General features: G+C 48.0%; 1 protein-coding gene across 1 annotated transcript in view; it reads left to right on the top strand.

The window, feature by feature from the left end:
- plppr3a (phospholipid phosphatase related 3a) overlaps positions 1 to 17,200 on the top strand; it is a 30,082-nt gene extending 12,882 nt beyond the window's left edge. The window contains 5 exon segments of the mRNA XM_034159451.1: positions 10,531 to 10,704; positions 14,900 to 15,736; positions 16,161 to 16,663; positions 16,697 to 16,761; positions 16,792 to 17,200. Of these exon segments, the coding sequence (XP_034015342.1) occupies positions 10,531 to 10,704; positions 14,900 to 15,736; positions 16,161 to 16,663; positions 16,697 to 16,761; positions 16,792 to 17,108 (1,896 nt within the window). The 3' untranslated portion in view covers positions 17,109 to 17,200.
- The last annotated feature ends 423 nt before the right edge of the window (positions 17,201 to 17,623 follow it).

The following is a 17,623-nucleotide window of genomic DNA, read 5'->3' as shown; positions in this document are numbered from 1 at the left end:
AATAATCATAACAGTTGTTGTCTTCTACCAAGCTGCTTGCCTGTTGTCCTGTAGTCCATCCCAGCCTTGTGCAGTCTACAGTTTTTGTCCCTGGTGTCCTTAGACAGCTCTTTGGTCTTGGTTATGGTGGACAGGTTGGAGTGTGATTGATTGAGTGTGTGAACAGGTGTCTTTTATAAAAGTAACAAGTTCAAACAGGTGCAATTAATACAGGTGAAGAGTGCAGAATAAGAGGGCTTCTTAAAGGAAAATTAACAGGTTCTGTGTGAGCCAGAATTCTTGCTGGTTGGTAGCTGTTTCAAATACTTATTTGCAGCAGTAACATACAAGGGTGATTCTTTAACTATGGGCACTATTGGCCTTGTAAAATGTAATTTCCACCACAACCATTGCCTTACAATATAAAGCGCCTTGGGGCAACTGTTTGTTGTGATTTGGCGCTATATACATGTGCTCTGATGTCACTGTTTATCTCCATAGAAACTACCCCAAACAATCTTTCATACAAACTGTTTAAAGGGACATTACAGTGTTGTGGTGGAAATTACGGCAATAGTGTGGGAAAACTACATTTTGTTTAAAAAAATCACAACAGTTGTATGACACTGAATACCCCAATTATGTTTTGATTATTTACTGATATTTTATTCAGAGATATTTTAAAACATTAGAAAAAACGTTGATTTACCATTCATTTTTATCATTGAAGATCAAAATTCTGGGTGTGGGACAAGCACAAAACGGCAATATTTGCATATAATGATGCTGAAAAAGGTGAAAAATGTGGGAAAGTGTAATGACACGGACCCACAACAGGGGGCGTAAATGAATGGACAATGAATGAGCTGAAAATAGAACACACTGTTGTGAATGTGCACACCAAATACAGACAATTACAGAATCTCGTATGTAGTCAATCTACAAAGTGACGTGTGGCAGGCTCAAGGATAGAAGATGTCCGTCCAGAGAGGAGCCGGAACCCACTACTATTTCCACCGGCCACCGAACCCGGAGAATACTGCAGCCGCCAAGTCCCGAGTCCCCAGGTGATCACCCTCTCCGGCTGTCGGATCTGGTACTGCTGGCAGGAAGCAGAAACAATCAAGGGTGGGTGTGAGCACACACCCCAGCAACAGTCAGCAAAACAGTCTTTAGTTTCACACGGAGGGAAAAACTCCACCTCCAATCCAGAAACTCAGCACGTACAGTATTTGTGAGTACTTATCACAGTTTGGCGTGGGGAGCGAAGACCTCAGCCCTCCACGTACCACATACCCAGCCTCCAGCTGCAAGCACTCACAGGAACGACTGTAAAAAGTACAGAAGCAAAAACTGACTCGTAAACGGCTGAGCTGATTACCTCCTTGGCTTGACGATATCTCGGCAGGGAGGTGGAGTTGCTGTCCGGCTTTTATGAAGATGATGTGGTTGATGAGTGACAGCTGTCAGGTGGTGGAGAGACAGCTGTCACTCCCCCGGCTGCTCCCGTGAGGCGGCTGCGCCCTCTCGTGCCTGAAGCCCTCACTTCAGGCAGGGTGCCCTCTGGTGGTGGGCCAGCAGTACCTCCTCTTCAGCGGCCCACACCACAAGACCCCCCCCCCCCCCCAACGGGCGCCTCCTGGCACCCGACCAGGCTTGTCGGGATGACGGGCGTAGAAGTCGGCCAGGAGGGCCGGGTCCAGATGAAGCTCCTCTTCACCCAGGAGCGTTCCTCAGGTCCATACCCCTCCCAGTCCACCAAAGTACTGGAACCCCCGGCCCATCCGACGGACGTCCAGGAGCCGGCGGACCGTCCAAGCCGGCTCCCCGTCGATGATCCGGGCAGGAGGCGGCGCCGGTCCGGGAGCACAGAGGGGTGAGGTGTGGTGTGGTTTAAGTCTGGAGACGTGGAATAACGGGTGGATCCGCAGTAAAGCTGGGAGTTTGGAGCTTCACTGCGGCCGGACTGAGGACTTTGAGGATCCTGAAGGGGCCAATGTACCTGTCCTTCAGTTTTGGAGAGGTCCACCTGGAGAGGGATGTCCTTTGTAGGTAACCACACCTCCTGCCCGTGCTGGTATGCAGGGGCCGGGGAACGCCGGCGGTCTGCATGGGCCTTAGCCCTTGTCCGGGCCTTCAACAAGGCAGAACGAGCGGGGCGCCACAACCCGACGGCATCTTCGCAGGTGGACCTGGACCGAGGGGCACACCAACCTGTCCCTCCACACGGGGAACAATGGGGGCTGGTACCCCAGACACACCTCAAACGGGGAGAGGCCGGTGGCAGAAGACACCTGGCTGTTATGAGCGTACTCGATCCAGGCCAGATGGGTTGCTCCAGGCCGTCGGGTGTGCGGATGTCACACAGCGGAGGGTCCTGTTTCAAGTTCCATGGTTGGCCCGCTCTGCCTGTCCATTGCGTCTGTGGTAATACCCGGACGAGAGGCTCACGGTGGCCCCCAGGTTCTCTGCAGAAACTCCTCCACACCTGTGAGGAGAACTGATGACCACAATCCAGACAATGTCAGTTGGTATCCCATGCAGTACGGACGACGTGGTGGACCAGGAGGTCTGCGGTCTCCTGGGCCGTTGGGAGCTTTGGGAGGGCCACGAAGTGGGCCGCCTTGGAGAATCGGTCCACTATCGTGAGGATGGTGGTCATGCCCTGGGACGGCGGGAGGCCCGTGACAAAATCCAGGCCGATGTGGGACCAGGGGTGACGAGGCACCGGAAGCGGTTGAAGGAGTCCTTGAGTCTTAGTGTGGTCCGCCTTTCCCCTGGCACAGGTGGTACAGGCCTGGATGTATTCCCGGATGTCAGCTTCCATAGACGCCCACCAGAAGTGCTGCCAGACCACTGCCACGGTTCTTCGCAACCCTGGGTGGCAGGAGAGCTTAGAACCGTGACAGAAGTCCAAGACCGCAGCCCTGGCCTCTGGTGGGACATACAAGCAGTTCTTTGGACTGGTTCCTGGGTCCGGGCTCCGTGCCAGGGCCTCCCGGACGGTCTTCTCCACGTCCCAGGTGAGGGTGGCCACGATAGTGGACTCAGGAATGACGGGCTCCGGTGGATCCGACAGCCCTGTTTTGACTTCGTCTTCGTGTACCCGGGACAAGGCATCCGATCTCTGGTTCTTGGTCCCGGGGCGATAGGTGATCCGGAAGTCAAAACGCCCGAAGAACAGTGACCAGCGGGCTTGCCTGGGGTTCAGCCGCTTAGCGGTCCTGATATACTCCAGGTTCCGATGGTCTGTGAAAACCGTGAATAGCTCCGAAGCTCCCTCCAACAGGTGTCTCCACTCCTCAAGAGCCTCTTTCACCGCAAGGAGTTTCCGATTGCCCCACGTCATAGTTCCGTTCAGCCGGGGTCAACCTGCGAGAAAAGTAGGCACAAGGGTGAAGAACCTTATCGGACTCCCCGCTCTGGGACAGCACGGCTCCTATCCCTGAGTCCGAGGCATCCACTTCAACCACAAACTGGCGGCAAGGATCGGGCTGCACCAGAACTGGTGCAGTCGAAAACCGCGTTTCAACTCCCCTAAACGCGGCTTCGCACCGATCCGACCAGGTAAAGGGGACTTTTGGGGAGGTCAGGGCTGTCAGGGGACTACTAACCTGACTGTAGCCCTTAATGAACCTCCTGTAGAAATTTGCAAAGCCGAGGAACTGTTGCAGCTTCCTACGGCTTGTGGGTTGGGGCCAATCTCTCACCGCCGCAACCTTGGCCGGATCAGGGGCGACGGAGTTGGAGGAGATGATGAACCCCAGGAAGGACAAAGAAGTGCGGTGGAACTCACACTTCTCGCCCTTCATAAACAGCCAGTTCAACAACCACTGCAGGACCTGACGTACATGCTGGACATGGTCTCAGGATCCGGGGAAAAGATGAGTATATCTTCCAGATATACGAAGACAAATCGGTGCAGGAAGTCCTGCAAGACGTCGTTTACCAAAGCTTGGAACGTCGTGGGGGCGTTAGTGAGGCCGAATGGCATGACCAGGTACTCAAAGTGACCTAACGGGGTGTTAAATGCCGTCTTCCACTCGTCTCCTTTCCGGATCTGAACCAGGTGATACGCATTCCTAAGATCTAATTTGGTGAAAATTTGGGCTCCATGCAGGAGCGTGAACACTGAATCCAACAGGGGCAACGGGTATCGATTGCGAACCGTAATCTCGTTCAGCCCCCTGTAATCAATGCATGGACGGAGTCCGCCGTCTTTCTTGCCCACAAAAAAGAAACCAGCACCCATCGGGGAGGTGGAGTTCCGGATCAGCCCGGCAGCTAACGAGTCCCGGATGTAGGTCTCCATTGATTCGCGCTCAGGACGTGAGAGGTTGTACAGCCTGCTGGACGGGTACTCAACACCCGGATCAAATCAATGCACAACTGTACAGACGGTGCGGGGGAAGGGTGAGCGCCAGATCTTGCTGAAAACATCAGCAAGATCGTGGTACTCAATCGGCACCGCCGTCAGATTGGGGGGGGACTTTAACCTCCTCATTAGCAATTAAACCAGGGGGAACCGAGGATCCTAAACACTCCCGGTGGCAGGTTTCGCTTCACTGAGCCACAACCCCAGACGGCCAATCAATCGGGGGATTGTGTTTTACCATCCACGGGAAGCCCAAAATCACTCGGGAGGTAGAAGGAGTAACAAAAACTCAGTCTCCTCCCGATAATTCCCAGACACCACCAGAGTTACCGGTTGTGTCTTGTGTGTGATTAAAGGGAGAAGGGTGCCATCTAGGGCCCGCACCTTCAATGGCGAAGGAAGCGCCACCAGAGGGAGCCCTACCTCCCTTGCCCATCTGCTGTCCAGCAGATTCCCTTCTGACCCCGTGTCCACCAGTGCTGGGGCTTGAAGGGTTAAATCCCCACTCAGGATCGTAACTGGGAGACGTGTGGAAATTCGTGTATGTCCCACGTGAATGTCTTGGCCCACCCTTAACCCAGTTTTTAAGGGCGGGCGTTTGTGTTTAACCGCTTGGGGCAGTCTCTCTGCAGATGCTCACTTGAGCCGCAGAAAAAGCACTCCCCGCGGGCCAGTCTCCTCTGTCTGTTAGATGATCTTAATTTAGCCCTGCTCGTGTCCATAGCATCATCAGCAGGGGGAGCTGTTGCCACACGGAGCGCCGAGGCTGTGGAGCGTGGGGAGGACGGAACCTTTTCGGACCCGGAAGGGAGAGGGACGGCGCGTGCCCGGCCACGTCCTTCGTCTCGCTCCCAACGGCGTTCTTCTAACCGATTGTCTAATCGTATAACTAGATCAATAAGCCCGTCCAAATCCCGTGGCTCATCCTTAGCCACCAGGTGCTCCTTCAGGACCGACGACAGTCCGTTCATGAAGGCGGCGCGGAGCGCAGTCATATTCCAGCCGGACCTCGCAGCTGCGATGCGGAAGTCGACTGCATATTCAGCTGCGTGCCGACGCCCCTGTCTCATAGACAGCAGCACGGTTGAAGCGGTCTCGCCTCTGTTAGGGTGATCAAACACCGTTCTGAACTCCCTCACAAACCCAGTATAAGAGGTAAGGAGCCGTGAATTCTGCTCCCAAAGCGCCGTAGCCCAAGCGCGTGCCTCACCTCGAAGCAAATTAATCACATAAGCCACCCTACTGGAGTCTGACGCGTACATCACGGGACGCTGTGCAAAGACGAGCGAACACTGCATCAAGAAGTCAACGCACGTCTCTGGGGGACTTATGTATGCTTCAGGGGATGGTGGGGGGGGGGGTCGTTGAATGACCAGTGGAACGTCTATATTCGGCACCGGGTCAGCAGGAGGAGGAGCCGCAGCAGCGCCCTGAGCGTGCGCTTCCACCTGCGCGGTGAGAGCCTCCATCCTGCGGTTGAGGATGACATTCTGCTCAGTCGTCAGATCCAACCGAGCAGTAAAGGCGGTGAGGATTTGCTGCAGCTCACCAATCACGCCTCCTGCAGATGCCTGTGCATCCTGCTCTCCCATTGGTTATCCAACAGATGGTTGACACCCCTCGGGATCCATGACGTTGGCCGAGATATCCTGTTGGGAAAGTGTATGACATGGACCCACAACAGGGGGCGTAAATGAATGGACAATGAATGAGCCAAAATAGAACGCTTTACTGTTGTGAATGTGCACAACAAAATACAGACGATTACAGAATCTCGTATGTAGTCAATCTACAAAGGTGATGTGTGGGCAGGCTCGAGGATAGAGGACGTCCGTCCAGAGAGGAGCCGGAACCCACACCATTTCCACCGCCACCGAACCCGGAGAATACTGGAGCCGCCAAGTCCCGAGTCCCCAGGTGATCGCCGTCTCCGGCTGTCGGATCTGGTACTGCTGGCAGGAAGCAGAAACAATCAAGGGTGGGTGTGAGCACACACCCAGCAAACAGTCAGCAAAATAGTCTTTAGTTTCACACGGAGGGAAAAACTCCACCTCCAATCCAGAAACTCGGCACGTGCAGTATTTGTGAGTACTTATCACAGTTTGGCGTGGGGAGCGAAGACCTCAGCCCTCCACGTACCACAAACCCAGCCTCCAGCTGCAAACACTCACAGGAATGACTGCAAAAAGTACAGAAGCAAAAACTGACTCGTAAACGGCTGAGCTGATTACCTTCTTGGCTTGAAGATATCTCGGCAGGGAGGTGGAGTTGCTGTCCGGCTTTTATGAAGATGATGATGTGGTGATGAGTGACAGAAAACTTAAAGCAATATGTCTCAAAAATCGAAAAATGTACAACAAAACAAATGAGGAACGAATGGGAGGAAACTGGAGTCACGTCTGTGACCGAACTGTAAGAAACCGCCTAAAGGAAATGGGATTTACATACAGAAAAGCTAAACGAAAGGCATCATTAACACCTAAACAGAAAAAAACAAGGTTACAATGGGCTAAGGAAAAGCAATTGTGGACTGTGGATGACTGGATGAAAGTCATATTCAGTGATGAATCTCGAATCTGCATTGGGCAAGGTGATGATGCTGGAACTTTTGTTTGGTGCCTTTCCAATGAGATTTATAAAGATGACTGCCTGAAGAGAACATGTAATTTCCACAGTCGATGATATGGGGCTGCATGTCAGGTAAAGGCACTGGGGAGATGGCTGTCATTACATCATCAATAATGCACAAGTTTATGTTCATATTTGGACAATTGAAAGGATGTTAGGGGATGATGAAATCATTTTTTCAAGATGATAATGCATCTTGCCATAGAGCAAAAACTGCAAAAACATTCCTTGCAAAAAGACACATAGGGTCAATGTCATGGCATAGGGTCAATGTCAATGAGCAGATCTGATTTGATGCAGGTGTTAATTTTGGGGATTAAATTAACAGGGTGATTCATAATTTTTTTTCCTCAGAATTGAGTGATTCCATATTTTTTCCTCTGCTTGGTCTAAAAAAGTAACCGTTACTGACTGCCACAATCTTTTTTCTTGATTTCTTATAGTGTTTCTTAAAGCCAGAAAGTTGCCATTTGAAATGACTTTAGTTTTGTGTCATGTCTGTGATCTGCTTTTTTTCTACAAAATTAAACAACTGAATGAACATCCTCTGAGGCCGGTGATTCCATAATTTTTGCCAGGGGTTGTATGTGTTGTATGTAGGACTAAATAAAAAGTTGGCAGGACCAGTTTTTAACATTTATGAAGGTTTAGTAGCAGTGTAAATGAGTCTGACTAGTGAACAGAGTGATGGTGCACTCTGAATGAGTCTGTTAAAGTGGCAGGTAGAGAGGGAAAGAGAGAGAGAGAGAGAGAGAGCCAGGTGACCTTCTCTGGGCTCTACAATTGCCTATGAGGTAAAGATCGTCAAGAACAGGGATTGAAACTAGAGGCGACACTGTAGTTTCAGGAAGTGGTCGAATGAAGTCTCTGACATTCCATCACTGATTTATGAATAGAAACATGATGAAAACCACAATTGGATGTGCTGGCACATCCATCAACCTCAGAGGGTTGAACCCTCAGAGACTGTACTTGCCTTAATTAAGTTTGAAACACTCTAGTGATTTTCCAAAGTCAATTAGATGTCTTTGTTGTTTGGACAAGACACAAGAAGCTGTAATGTGAGTCTCTAGACTCAAGTAATATGAAGCTGATGTATTTGCCTGTGTGAAATTCAAATGACTATACACTCACTAGCCACTTCCAAGTAATAGGTCAAACCCCCTTTGCCTTTTAAATATTCAAGGAGCTGGAAAGTTTCTCAGAGGTTTTGGTCCATACAGGCAGGATGACATTAGGCAGTTGAAGCACCATTACACCATTAGCCTGAATTGTTGAAACAAATCAGGATTGATCTACTTTCACATTTTGGTCTTACCATCTGAATTTAGCAAGATAATTTGAGACTCGTCAGACCTGGCAAGACTTTAGACATTTAGAAAGCCTGTGTCCACTGTATCCTCAGTTTCCTGTTCTTGGCAAACAACAGTCTCATCCAGAGTGATCTTCATTTGCTTCAAGGTCTGACATATTGTGCATTCAGAGATCCTCTTCTGCATACCATACAAGTGGTTAGATGAGTTACTGATGCCTCTGTATTGTGACTCACTCTGGCATATTCTTTTCTGACAGCAGCAAGGCATTGCACAAAACCACTTAAGTCACCTTTCTTTCCTATTTTGTTGCAGTTTAAACTTCAGTGGATCCTGCTGATCACCGCTACATGCTTAAATGCACTGAGTTTCTGCCACATGATCAGCTCATTACATAGTATTTGCTTTCATGTGCAATTTAACAGGTGTATCTAATGTTATATAACACCTGAATAGATCCTTGTCATTTGATTGGTAGTTTGTATGTCACGTGATATGGATTATTCATACCATTTGCCGTTGTGTTCCATTTACCGTGCAATTTTGGTTCTATATGTTTTGTGCTATTGCACACTGCCGCACGCTCACACTAGCAGTGACAGCGCTTAGCTTAAAAACAAACAGCGGCCCAACACAGTGCCCAGACTCCCTGGGTAACGGACGGGAAGGCTGGATGCGCCAAGGTGGCTCGAGAGCAAGTTGGAGGTGGGGGGTGCAGTCCTGAGAAAGCAGTGTTTGCTGGAGTCAAAGCCGTGCAGGCCGTGTTGGCTCCGCCATAGTTCTAGTCTTGCGGGGCACCACAGGCTCCTTCAGATGACACTTGGGTGAGACGGGGCATCTCGATCACCGACCAAACAGCCCCTCCTGCCTTCAGTGCGCATGCATCCTTTCGGAACGTCAGCAGCAATTCACCGATTCTTGCCTCGTTTCTGCTTAAAACTGCACTCCAGTCATCATCTATCTCAGTGACAGATATCTGAAGCTTTTGTACAACAATCATTTCCACATAAATTTAGCATTATTTCATGATAAAAGATGGTGGAGCGATCAGAGTGTGACAGCAGCATGTCTGAGTCTGACTCTTTGAGTCTGACTCTCTACACCCAAAGCGATCAAAGGGAATAATGGGATTATTAACCATCAGATGACGAAGTAAAACCTCTTAAATCATTCTGAAGTCAGTTTTAAGCAGAATAGAGGCTGTTTTAAGCAGAAACGGTGAATCGCTGCTGACGCTCCGAAATGACGCATATGCATTGAAGGCAGGGCAGACTGTTCGGTCTGCAACATCAAATGACAAGGATCTATTTAGCCTCGTTGAATGGAACACTCCATCTTTCACTGCATGAAATATTCTTACCATGCACTCGTAAACATTCATTATTTGTATATTATTCATCATTGCATTCTGTGACATGCATCCACTGGGACTGGGCACCATTGATGTCACACTGCAGTCTGGCCTGGTTATACACACACACACACACACACACACACACACAAGTGCAGACTTTTCTCCTGCAGTGTCTGTTGTGTGCTACTGGTCATATCGCTGCTGCCTCACTGAGTGCAGGGTGAGCTCATTAAAGCTCACCAGGTAGAATTCTGATGAGAAAATGGGTAGTAGAGGAAGAGGAAAGAAGCTATTTAGGGTGATAAAGTTTCCTCATTTCTGCAAAGTTGCTGCTCAAGAACAGCCATGTCAGATTTAATTAATGTTTTCTGTCTCAGAATCTTCTTTTGATTGGTAATGTGAAATAAGAGTTGTTAGTATTAGTATTATTTGAATTTAGGCAGCTCAAGCTCACTTGTTAAGCTGGATATTCGCATTTTTTTTTTTTTTTTTTGCACAGCCTGCTATTCTGTCACTCAGAGCTGTCCACCATTTTTCCCCTTAAGCCATAGAAATATGGTGTGTATGCAGAAAACGACTCCTACAACCCCACTCTGACTTACTATAACAACAGAAAACATCCTCAGGAGTTGCATACATTTTTAAAGAGGGGAACTTTATTACCACATGAAGATATTGTCACGCATGTGCAGAATTGTTGCAGAATAATCATAAATATATTGGGGAAACATGTCATTTAATTAGCTTTTGTGCGATAAAAGTGCATTGTGATGATTCTTCAAATAAGGGTGGAATGTTTAGTTTCTTGTTAAGTAGGACATGTAGTGACTTTCACCTTTCTTTGTGTGTTCTGCAAACTTCTGCACTTGTCTGTTTTTCAGATGTATTTCAATGCGAGCATCAGCAGCACTACCAAGCTGCTGAAGCCGCTGCTGGTGTTTGCTTTCTGCATGGCGGCAGGCCTCGCCGGACTGACACAGATAACTCAGCACCGCAGTCACCCTATCGATGTCTACGTGGGATACCTCATAGGAGCCGGCATCGGAGTCTACCTGGTTAGTTTAAAGGGGTCTTTTTTTTTTTTTCCTTCAGCAAGTTAATTCGGGTCACTGGGAGTCTTTAAAGCAGATTTTAAAGTTTGTAGTTGGATGGTACATCCTTAAAACTATTTTTACCCGAGGCCAAACCATGGCCATTGGGTACTGTGAAGACTTTGCTTCCATCCGTCCGTTTGTGCTCAGCATAATTCCAGTCCTATTACTGTCAGGGTCTTCAAATTCACAGGGTACATTCTTGGGACACAGACCTTGGACAAGTTCAAAGATGGCTAACACTGACCTATTTTAAGAGGTCAAAAGGTCATGGTCTGTTTTCTATTGTTATGCTCATACGGCCGACAGCATAAGTCCATTGCTAGGGTCTTCAAATTCACAGGGAACATTCTTGGGACACATACCTTGGACAAGTTCAAAGATGGCTAAAGGCCCGGTGACACGTAGCATGACTTGATTCATGCACTAGCACGACTTGTGTCGTGCTGGAGAGTAAACTCTCCGTCAGTGCACAGAGAACTTTGAAATGTTCAAAAAAAATCCTTCACGCATAAATGTGATACGTGGCGCGATCTAATTGCCAACACGATGTGCAGCTCATCAAGTGGAGTAAAGCGTACAGCGAGTGGTGACGTCAGCGGATCACATCAGAGTGCAGCTCGTCTGAAGGATTATAACAAAATGTTTAATCTGTTATAACAGCTACACACAAGAAGGAAAGAACACGCAACTCTTTTACCAAGCCATGGCAATGTAAACATGACAAATAATTGCCTTTTCAGATGGCTGTAAATGCTTTCAGCCTTTCGCGCGCAGACGCGCGTGCCTAAAAGGCTGCAACTGAAGGCTCCTCTGTGATTCAAGAAGCGATTAGAACCGTTTTCAGAGCCCAATTTGCAAAAAAAAAAGATTAATCAGCCACAAAATAATTATTTTATATACACAGCGACCAGTACAGAGTATGTGACAGGCAGTGGAACAAAGAACAGCATCCAGCTGTGAACACAGCGGGTGGGATCATCATGGTGATGTGCGCGCTAGTGCGTGAATCAAGTCATGCTACGTGTCACCAGGCCTATTTTAAGAGGTCAAAAGGTCACATTCTGTTTCCTGTTTTTATGCTCATATGGCTGATGGTATTTTAGCATTGCATGATATTTCATATATACATTGTGTCAAGATTTCTGACACGAAAAGGCAAGACACAAATGCAGGACTGACACAAATGTGGAAATTCAAAATGCTTTACTCAGTTGCCAGGCAACGTTCGGTAAAAAGGATAGTAAACAATACTCAGCAACAGTGTCCAAAACATAAGACAGTAAGTGAGGTCAAAAAATGGGTGGATAGACGGTACATGAACAAGATACTAGGACACTGTGACAAAAAGGCTGGAAACACAGGCAAAAAGCACAAACGATCTGGCAAAGACATGTGGAGACCGTGAGGCTTAAATAGCAAGTGTGATGAGGGAGAACAACCAGGAAGGGGTGTGGCACACAAAAGGGACGAGACACACCCAGACCAAATCCCAAACAAAAGACAAGAGCGTGCAGACAGAAAAACACCAAACAGAACCCACGGAAATACCCACACATGATATAAACCCCCAGACAAAGAAAACCCACACGATATAAACCCCAAGACAAACCAAAACATCCGGACAACAGCCCCACAAGCCCAATCATGACACATTGCTGTCAGCCATGAAAACATGTTCCCATAGTACCAGTAATTAATGCTACTATGCTAAGCATGTATCGTATTCACACATCAGTGTACCCTGGGCATTCTGTGTAAAATTCTGCCTGAAAAGGGGGTGGGCCCAGTGATGGACACAGATCCGCTAACAGCTAATTAGCAAAGCTAACTTTTTGGTTAGCGGATCAGCTTTTCAGCTCATTTTCTGTCCGCTAACATTTCTTAGGTGGCAGAGTGGGTAAGGCCGAACGGTCAAAAACGTTTGTAAACCTTACAACCAAAGATTAATTCCTCTCTGTCATGTGTTGTAACAGCTAGGTTGCCGTAAGGAACTGGCTGTGAACCCCACATCGTAGTACCACAATAGCACATACCATCAAAAAGTAAATATTTTCAACTTTTTTCTAGTTGCCCCAGTGACAGGGAAAAAAACAAACATTTTGTCTTTGGCGATAGGGAAAAATGCGTAGTGACAGATAAACTACTGAGGTGCTACGTTATATGAAGTTAACAGGAGTAATTTGTGGGATATTGCAGAGAGAAATTGGACTGCAGCATCACAAAAGGCAACTTTTTAAAGAACCATCAGATCCAGAGCTTCCTGAGGCAGACACATACATCACAAAAGTCTTTTTAAACCAAAACTTTGCTCATAGCTGGAGGGTTTCTACATGTGCAGACAAAATTGCAGGACTTTTAGGATTTTTTAATATTAAACATGAACTATATACAGGTAACTATAAAAGGTAGATTTAAAACAGTTTTGCACACTGCTAGACAGTAGTACCTGTGAGCATGAAGACAGCAAGGCTTACAGCAATTTGATGTTTGACCCCAATGGTTTTGACCTTCACCCAAAGCAGTGAACCCTGGCTGGCCTTGCTTTTCTACAGAGGACCACCTAAATCAGGTTTGTTTTTTTTCCAATTTTGATACTGAGTTTGAATTCCAGCAGAAGTTAAAACTGAGCATCACAATTTAGATTAGAGCACTTCTGGAGTCCACCTAAGTGTATGTCTTATTGGTCCAAATCGGGTTGAACATCACATTCCTTGACCTTGACCACTGCTATAATGAATTCTTTAGCAGCAATTTTGGGACCAACCTTCACTGGTACAGGTTTGGTAAAAATTATTTGGTAAAAATGTAGCCAGTAGCCAGTATCCAGGAAGACTGACTACCATGTTTGGTGGAAATTGTAGTGAAAAACAAAAATTGACCCATGGCCCTAATGACCTTGACCCCAGTCTTTGACATGTTTGATGTCATGATGGCAATTCCAGATCCCATGTGTGTGTCACGTTTGGTGGACATTAGAGTGAAAATCATTATTTTGACACTTGACCCCATTAATCCTAACCTTTGCCAAAACAAACCCTTTAAGGGCAACTGTGGGTTTGACGGTCATCTACAGACCAAGTTGAGTGGAAAAAAAACAAAAAAAAAACAGAGAGGAGCAGGGGAATAGCTAAACAAACCAAATATTTTGACCCTTCACCCCACTGACCTTGCCTTTTGTCCAAACAAACCCCTAATGGGCAATTCTGGGGTCAAACTACATGCATACAGCACGTTGAAATGATGGATGGACTCCTCCAAGCACCTTGGAGGAGTAACGGAATAATCAAACAAACACACAATCAAATGTATTGCAACCTTTTGGTGTGATGACCCCTTCTGTGTGTGCCAGAGTACGTCATTAAGACGAAGAAAACTAATTTGCATTTCCATCCAAGCTTCTGAATATTTCTCTTTTCACCCAAACACATTATGGTAATATACCTCCCTGTAAGATCTTTAAACAAATAAAACTATCTTGATGTTGATTTCTTATTGCAGGATTTCCTGGAAAGTATCCCAGGATATGTTTATGTGCCATCCAGGGTTTGTTTTGTCCTCAGGGAGTAATTAACAGTCACTATTCAGCATGCTGGAAACGACTGAATAATGTGCTTTTGGTGTATTTTGACTGAAGGCTCCCTTTGGGTTCATTTAACACTATCACAGCATGAAGCATCAAAAACTTTTTTTTTTTTTTACATTACTTCTCAGTGTAGCTTCTCTTTTGCTTCTCTTTTTTTGGTCGGGCTCAGACTATATATAGCGTTTTCTATTACAGAGGGAAGGCAGCTAGAGTCAATAATCCAATAAGAATTCTCTGACGCAATTTCACATTTCATTTTACGAAAACTTGTCAGTGCCATTTTCTACGCTCCCCTCCTTGTGTACCCTCTCTCTTTCACTTTTTAAGAGGGGAAGCACTTCCTCCTGTCATTAAAGAATGGATTCTGAGAGAGGAGGAATAGAGTGACCTCAGAGTAAACAGGAAACAGGGAGATGTGCTATTTCATACGCTTGAGTTTGCTCCCTGCTAATAGGAAAATCAATTTGTTTCCTTGCCAAAGATTAAAGAAAACACATTTTCACACGCCTGTCCTTATTTAACATGCGAGTACAGCTTTTCTCAGTTTCTTTCTCCTTCCTCCCTCTGCGTTAGGCTGTGTATGCAGTGGGAAGCTTCAAAGCTTCCGAAGAAGATGCTCCTTCCTCAACGAGACTGACCCCGGGCCAGCAGAAGGGCGGGTTGAGGGTGCTGAATCAGCGGGGCCACGACTCCCTGTACCGGAAGACTCCCAGGGTGTCGGAAAGCAGAGAGGAGTTGGGCGCTGCTCTGGGGTCCGGAGCGCGCAGTAAGGTGAGGAGGGAGAAAGCCTCTCTGGCCTCCCTCAAGCGAGCCAGTGCTGACGTGGAACTCCTGGCAACCCGGGGGCCCATGGGCAAGGAAACCATGGTAACCTTCAGCAACACCTTGCCAAGAGTTGCCAATGGCAACAGCCCCATTTCCCCTTCAGATGAGCTACCAACAACACAGCGGCACATGACTTTCCATGTGCCCTTTGACTCCCAGAGGTCCCGGCAGCTGGTATCAGAGTGGAAACAGCGGTCTCTGGAGCTACGAAGTCAGAGCTCGCGGGATGAGGAGGAGGGAATGGACAGAACAGAGGGGCGAGATGGAAAAGAGGAAGGAAGAGGAGGAGTGGGTGGAGAACAAGTGACGCCTCCCTCTCTTTACCCTACAGTGCAAGCAAACAAGGGCACCGTTACACCGACCACGGCCAGAATGGTGGTGGCGCCCCCTCTAGTTCACATTCCTGAGGAGGCCTCACGGCCTCCACCTGTCTCTCCAAAGAGCGCCAAAACCCGCGCCAAGTGGCTGTCGCTCACCGAGGGGGGAGTCACAAAAGAGCCAGGAGCAGGACCCATTGCAGTCTCGACTCCTCGTGTGCCCACCACGCAACCCACACATCCACCCGGACAGCAACGAGTGACGCAGGTGGGAAAACAATTTGGCAGTGAATGTTTTCAAATCAATGACAAATGACATTTCAGCAAAAAATGTTCATATTTTAGTTTAAAGTATTGCACAACAGACTGGAGGCATGTGTGCAGGGTGTACATCTCCCTCTTACTCAGTGATCGCTGGGATAGACTCTTAATTGCAGTAAGTAGGTTTAGAAAATGCATGAATGGTGCACAACTAATTTGAAAAATATTCTGTACACTGCACGCAGCTCATTTACATTGTATGTAAAATTAAATTAGATCAGCACGGGCAGATGTGTCTTCACTGTTTACTTCATATAAAATGATCCCATGAGAGTTGACACATTTGCAGCTTATTAAAATGTTGTTATAAACATCTTAGCAGCATCTTTTGTTTATGTTCTGATGAGTACAGACATGTTTCTGCCACGCAGGTCGCAGCCATGTCAAAGCAGAAGCATCACGGACCAGTCACGGCATCCTTTAAGACATCAGAGGGTGGCTCCTCATCCGGTGGAGGTTCTAACTGCTCTGAGTCGCCATACTACCGGATCCCCTCTGACCGGGACAGCTGCTCCGGGAGCAACCCAGGGAGCATCGCTGGATGTGGGAGCATTGTCACCATCGACGCTCACGCCCCTCACCACCCGGTGGTGCGAGTATCTGCCACTAACGGCAAACCATGGGAGTGGAGGAACACCATCAGCGGTAACATGTTGAGTGGCGACACCACCGGAGACAAACACCGTGCGGCACTGCAGCAGCAGGACAATGTGAACCAGTACCGGGATTACTGGACTCTCCCGGTGAAAACGGATTCACTCCCCTCCTCTTCGGCCGGTGGCAGCGCCGAAGGGGGTGCGGAGCTGCTTCCTCCCCCTCTCCCTACCTCTTCTTCTCCGCTGCCTCCGCCACCTCCATTGTCATCATCCCCTCTTCCACCACCTCCTCATACATCTTCCTCCCCTTTACCTCCCCCTCTACACCCAAGCTCCTCTCCAATTCCTCCGCATCACCCCAGCGCCATTCACATGTTGACACATCCGTCATCCTCTCAGATGTCACCACCACCCCTTCCGCCGTCCTCTCATATGCCCCCGCCTCCTCTCCCATCTTCCTCTCAAATGCCCCTGCCTCTTCCACCTCACCCTGCCTCCTCCATGCCTCTTCCACCTCACCCTGCCTCCTCCATGCCTCCACCTCCTCACCCATCCTGCTCAAGCATGGTTCCCCCGCCTCCCCATCCTGACTTGCTGTTAGACAGTCACAGCCAGACGCTGTCCCGCACCTCCACCCTGCCTCGCCGGCCATCAGTTTCCGCCCGGAGCCACGCTGAGCAGGAGTACTACTATAAGGCCATGCAGAATGAGAGGATGTTATAGTAAAGTAGCGAGACAACATACATCATCGTATCTATAATTGTTCTTTCAAAAACTCAGTTGAAAGACACAGTGAGGCCGTAGCAGCTTACATTCATGATGTTGGAGAATCAGGAAGTGAAATGCTGACACAAAGGTTTGGCATCCAGTTGTCACCTTAATTCACAATGCTGGAAACTGAGAGGAAGCAAGGGATCTACAGCTCTTCCTACATGAGCCCTGATCACAGCTACTGCCTACACTGCTGGCTCAGCTACTAAAAGAATATATGAGAAAAGAACACGTAGGGGAAGAGGTGCAGAATAAATCTGAAAAAAACAAAACAAAAAAAAAAACAGATCACCCCTGGTTTTGGCAGGAAGTCACACACCGCCTCTTGAACCCTCTCAGATGTATTCGAAAAATGAAAGGTTCGAGGGAGTAGCTGAAGGAGATATGTCTCAATAAGCGGTCTGAGATTTGCTCTCTACGATCTCCCCCGAGATAGGGGATACAAGAGCAAGAAAACACAATAACCA

Source organism: Thalassophryne amazonica, chromosome 19 (genome assembly GCF_902500255.1).
Source record: "Thalassophryne amazonica chromosome 19, fThaAma1.1, whole genome shotgun sequence".
In the NCBI taxonomy this organism is placed as follows: Eukaryota; Metazoa; Chordata; class Actinopteri; order Batrachoidiformes; family Batrachoididae; genus Thalassophryne; species Thalassophryne amazonica.
Note: the sequence above shows the minus strand (reverse complement) of the source record. Positions and strands in the feature narration are given on the sequence as shown.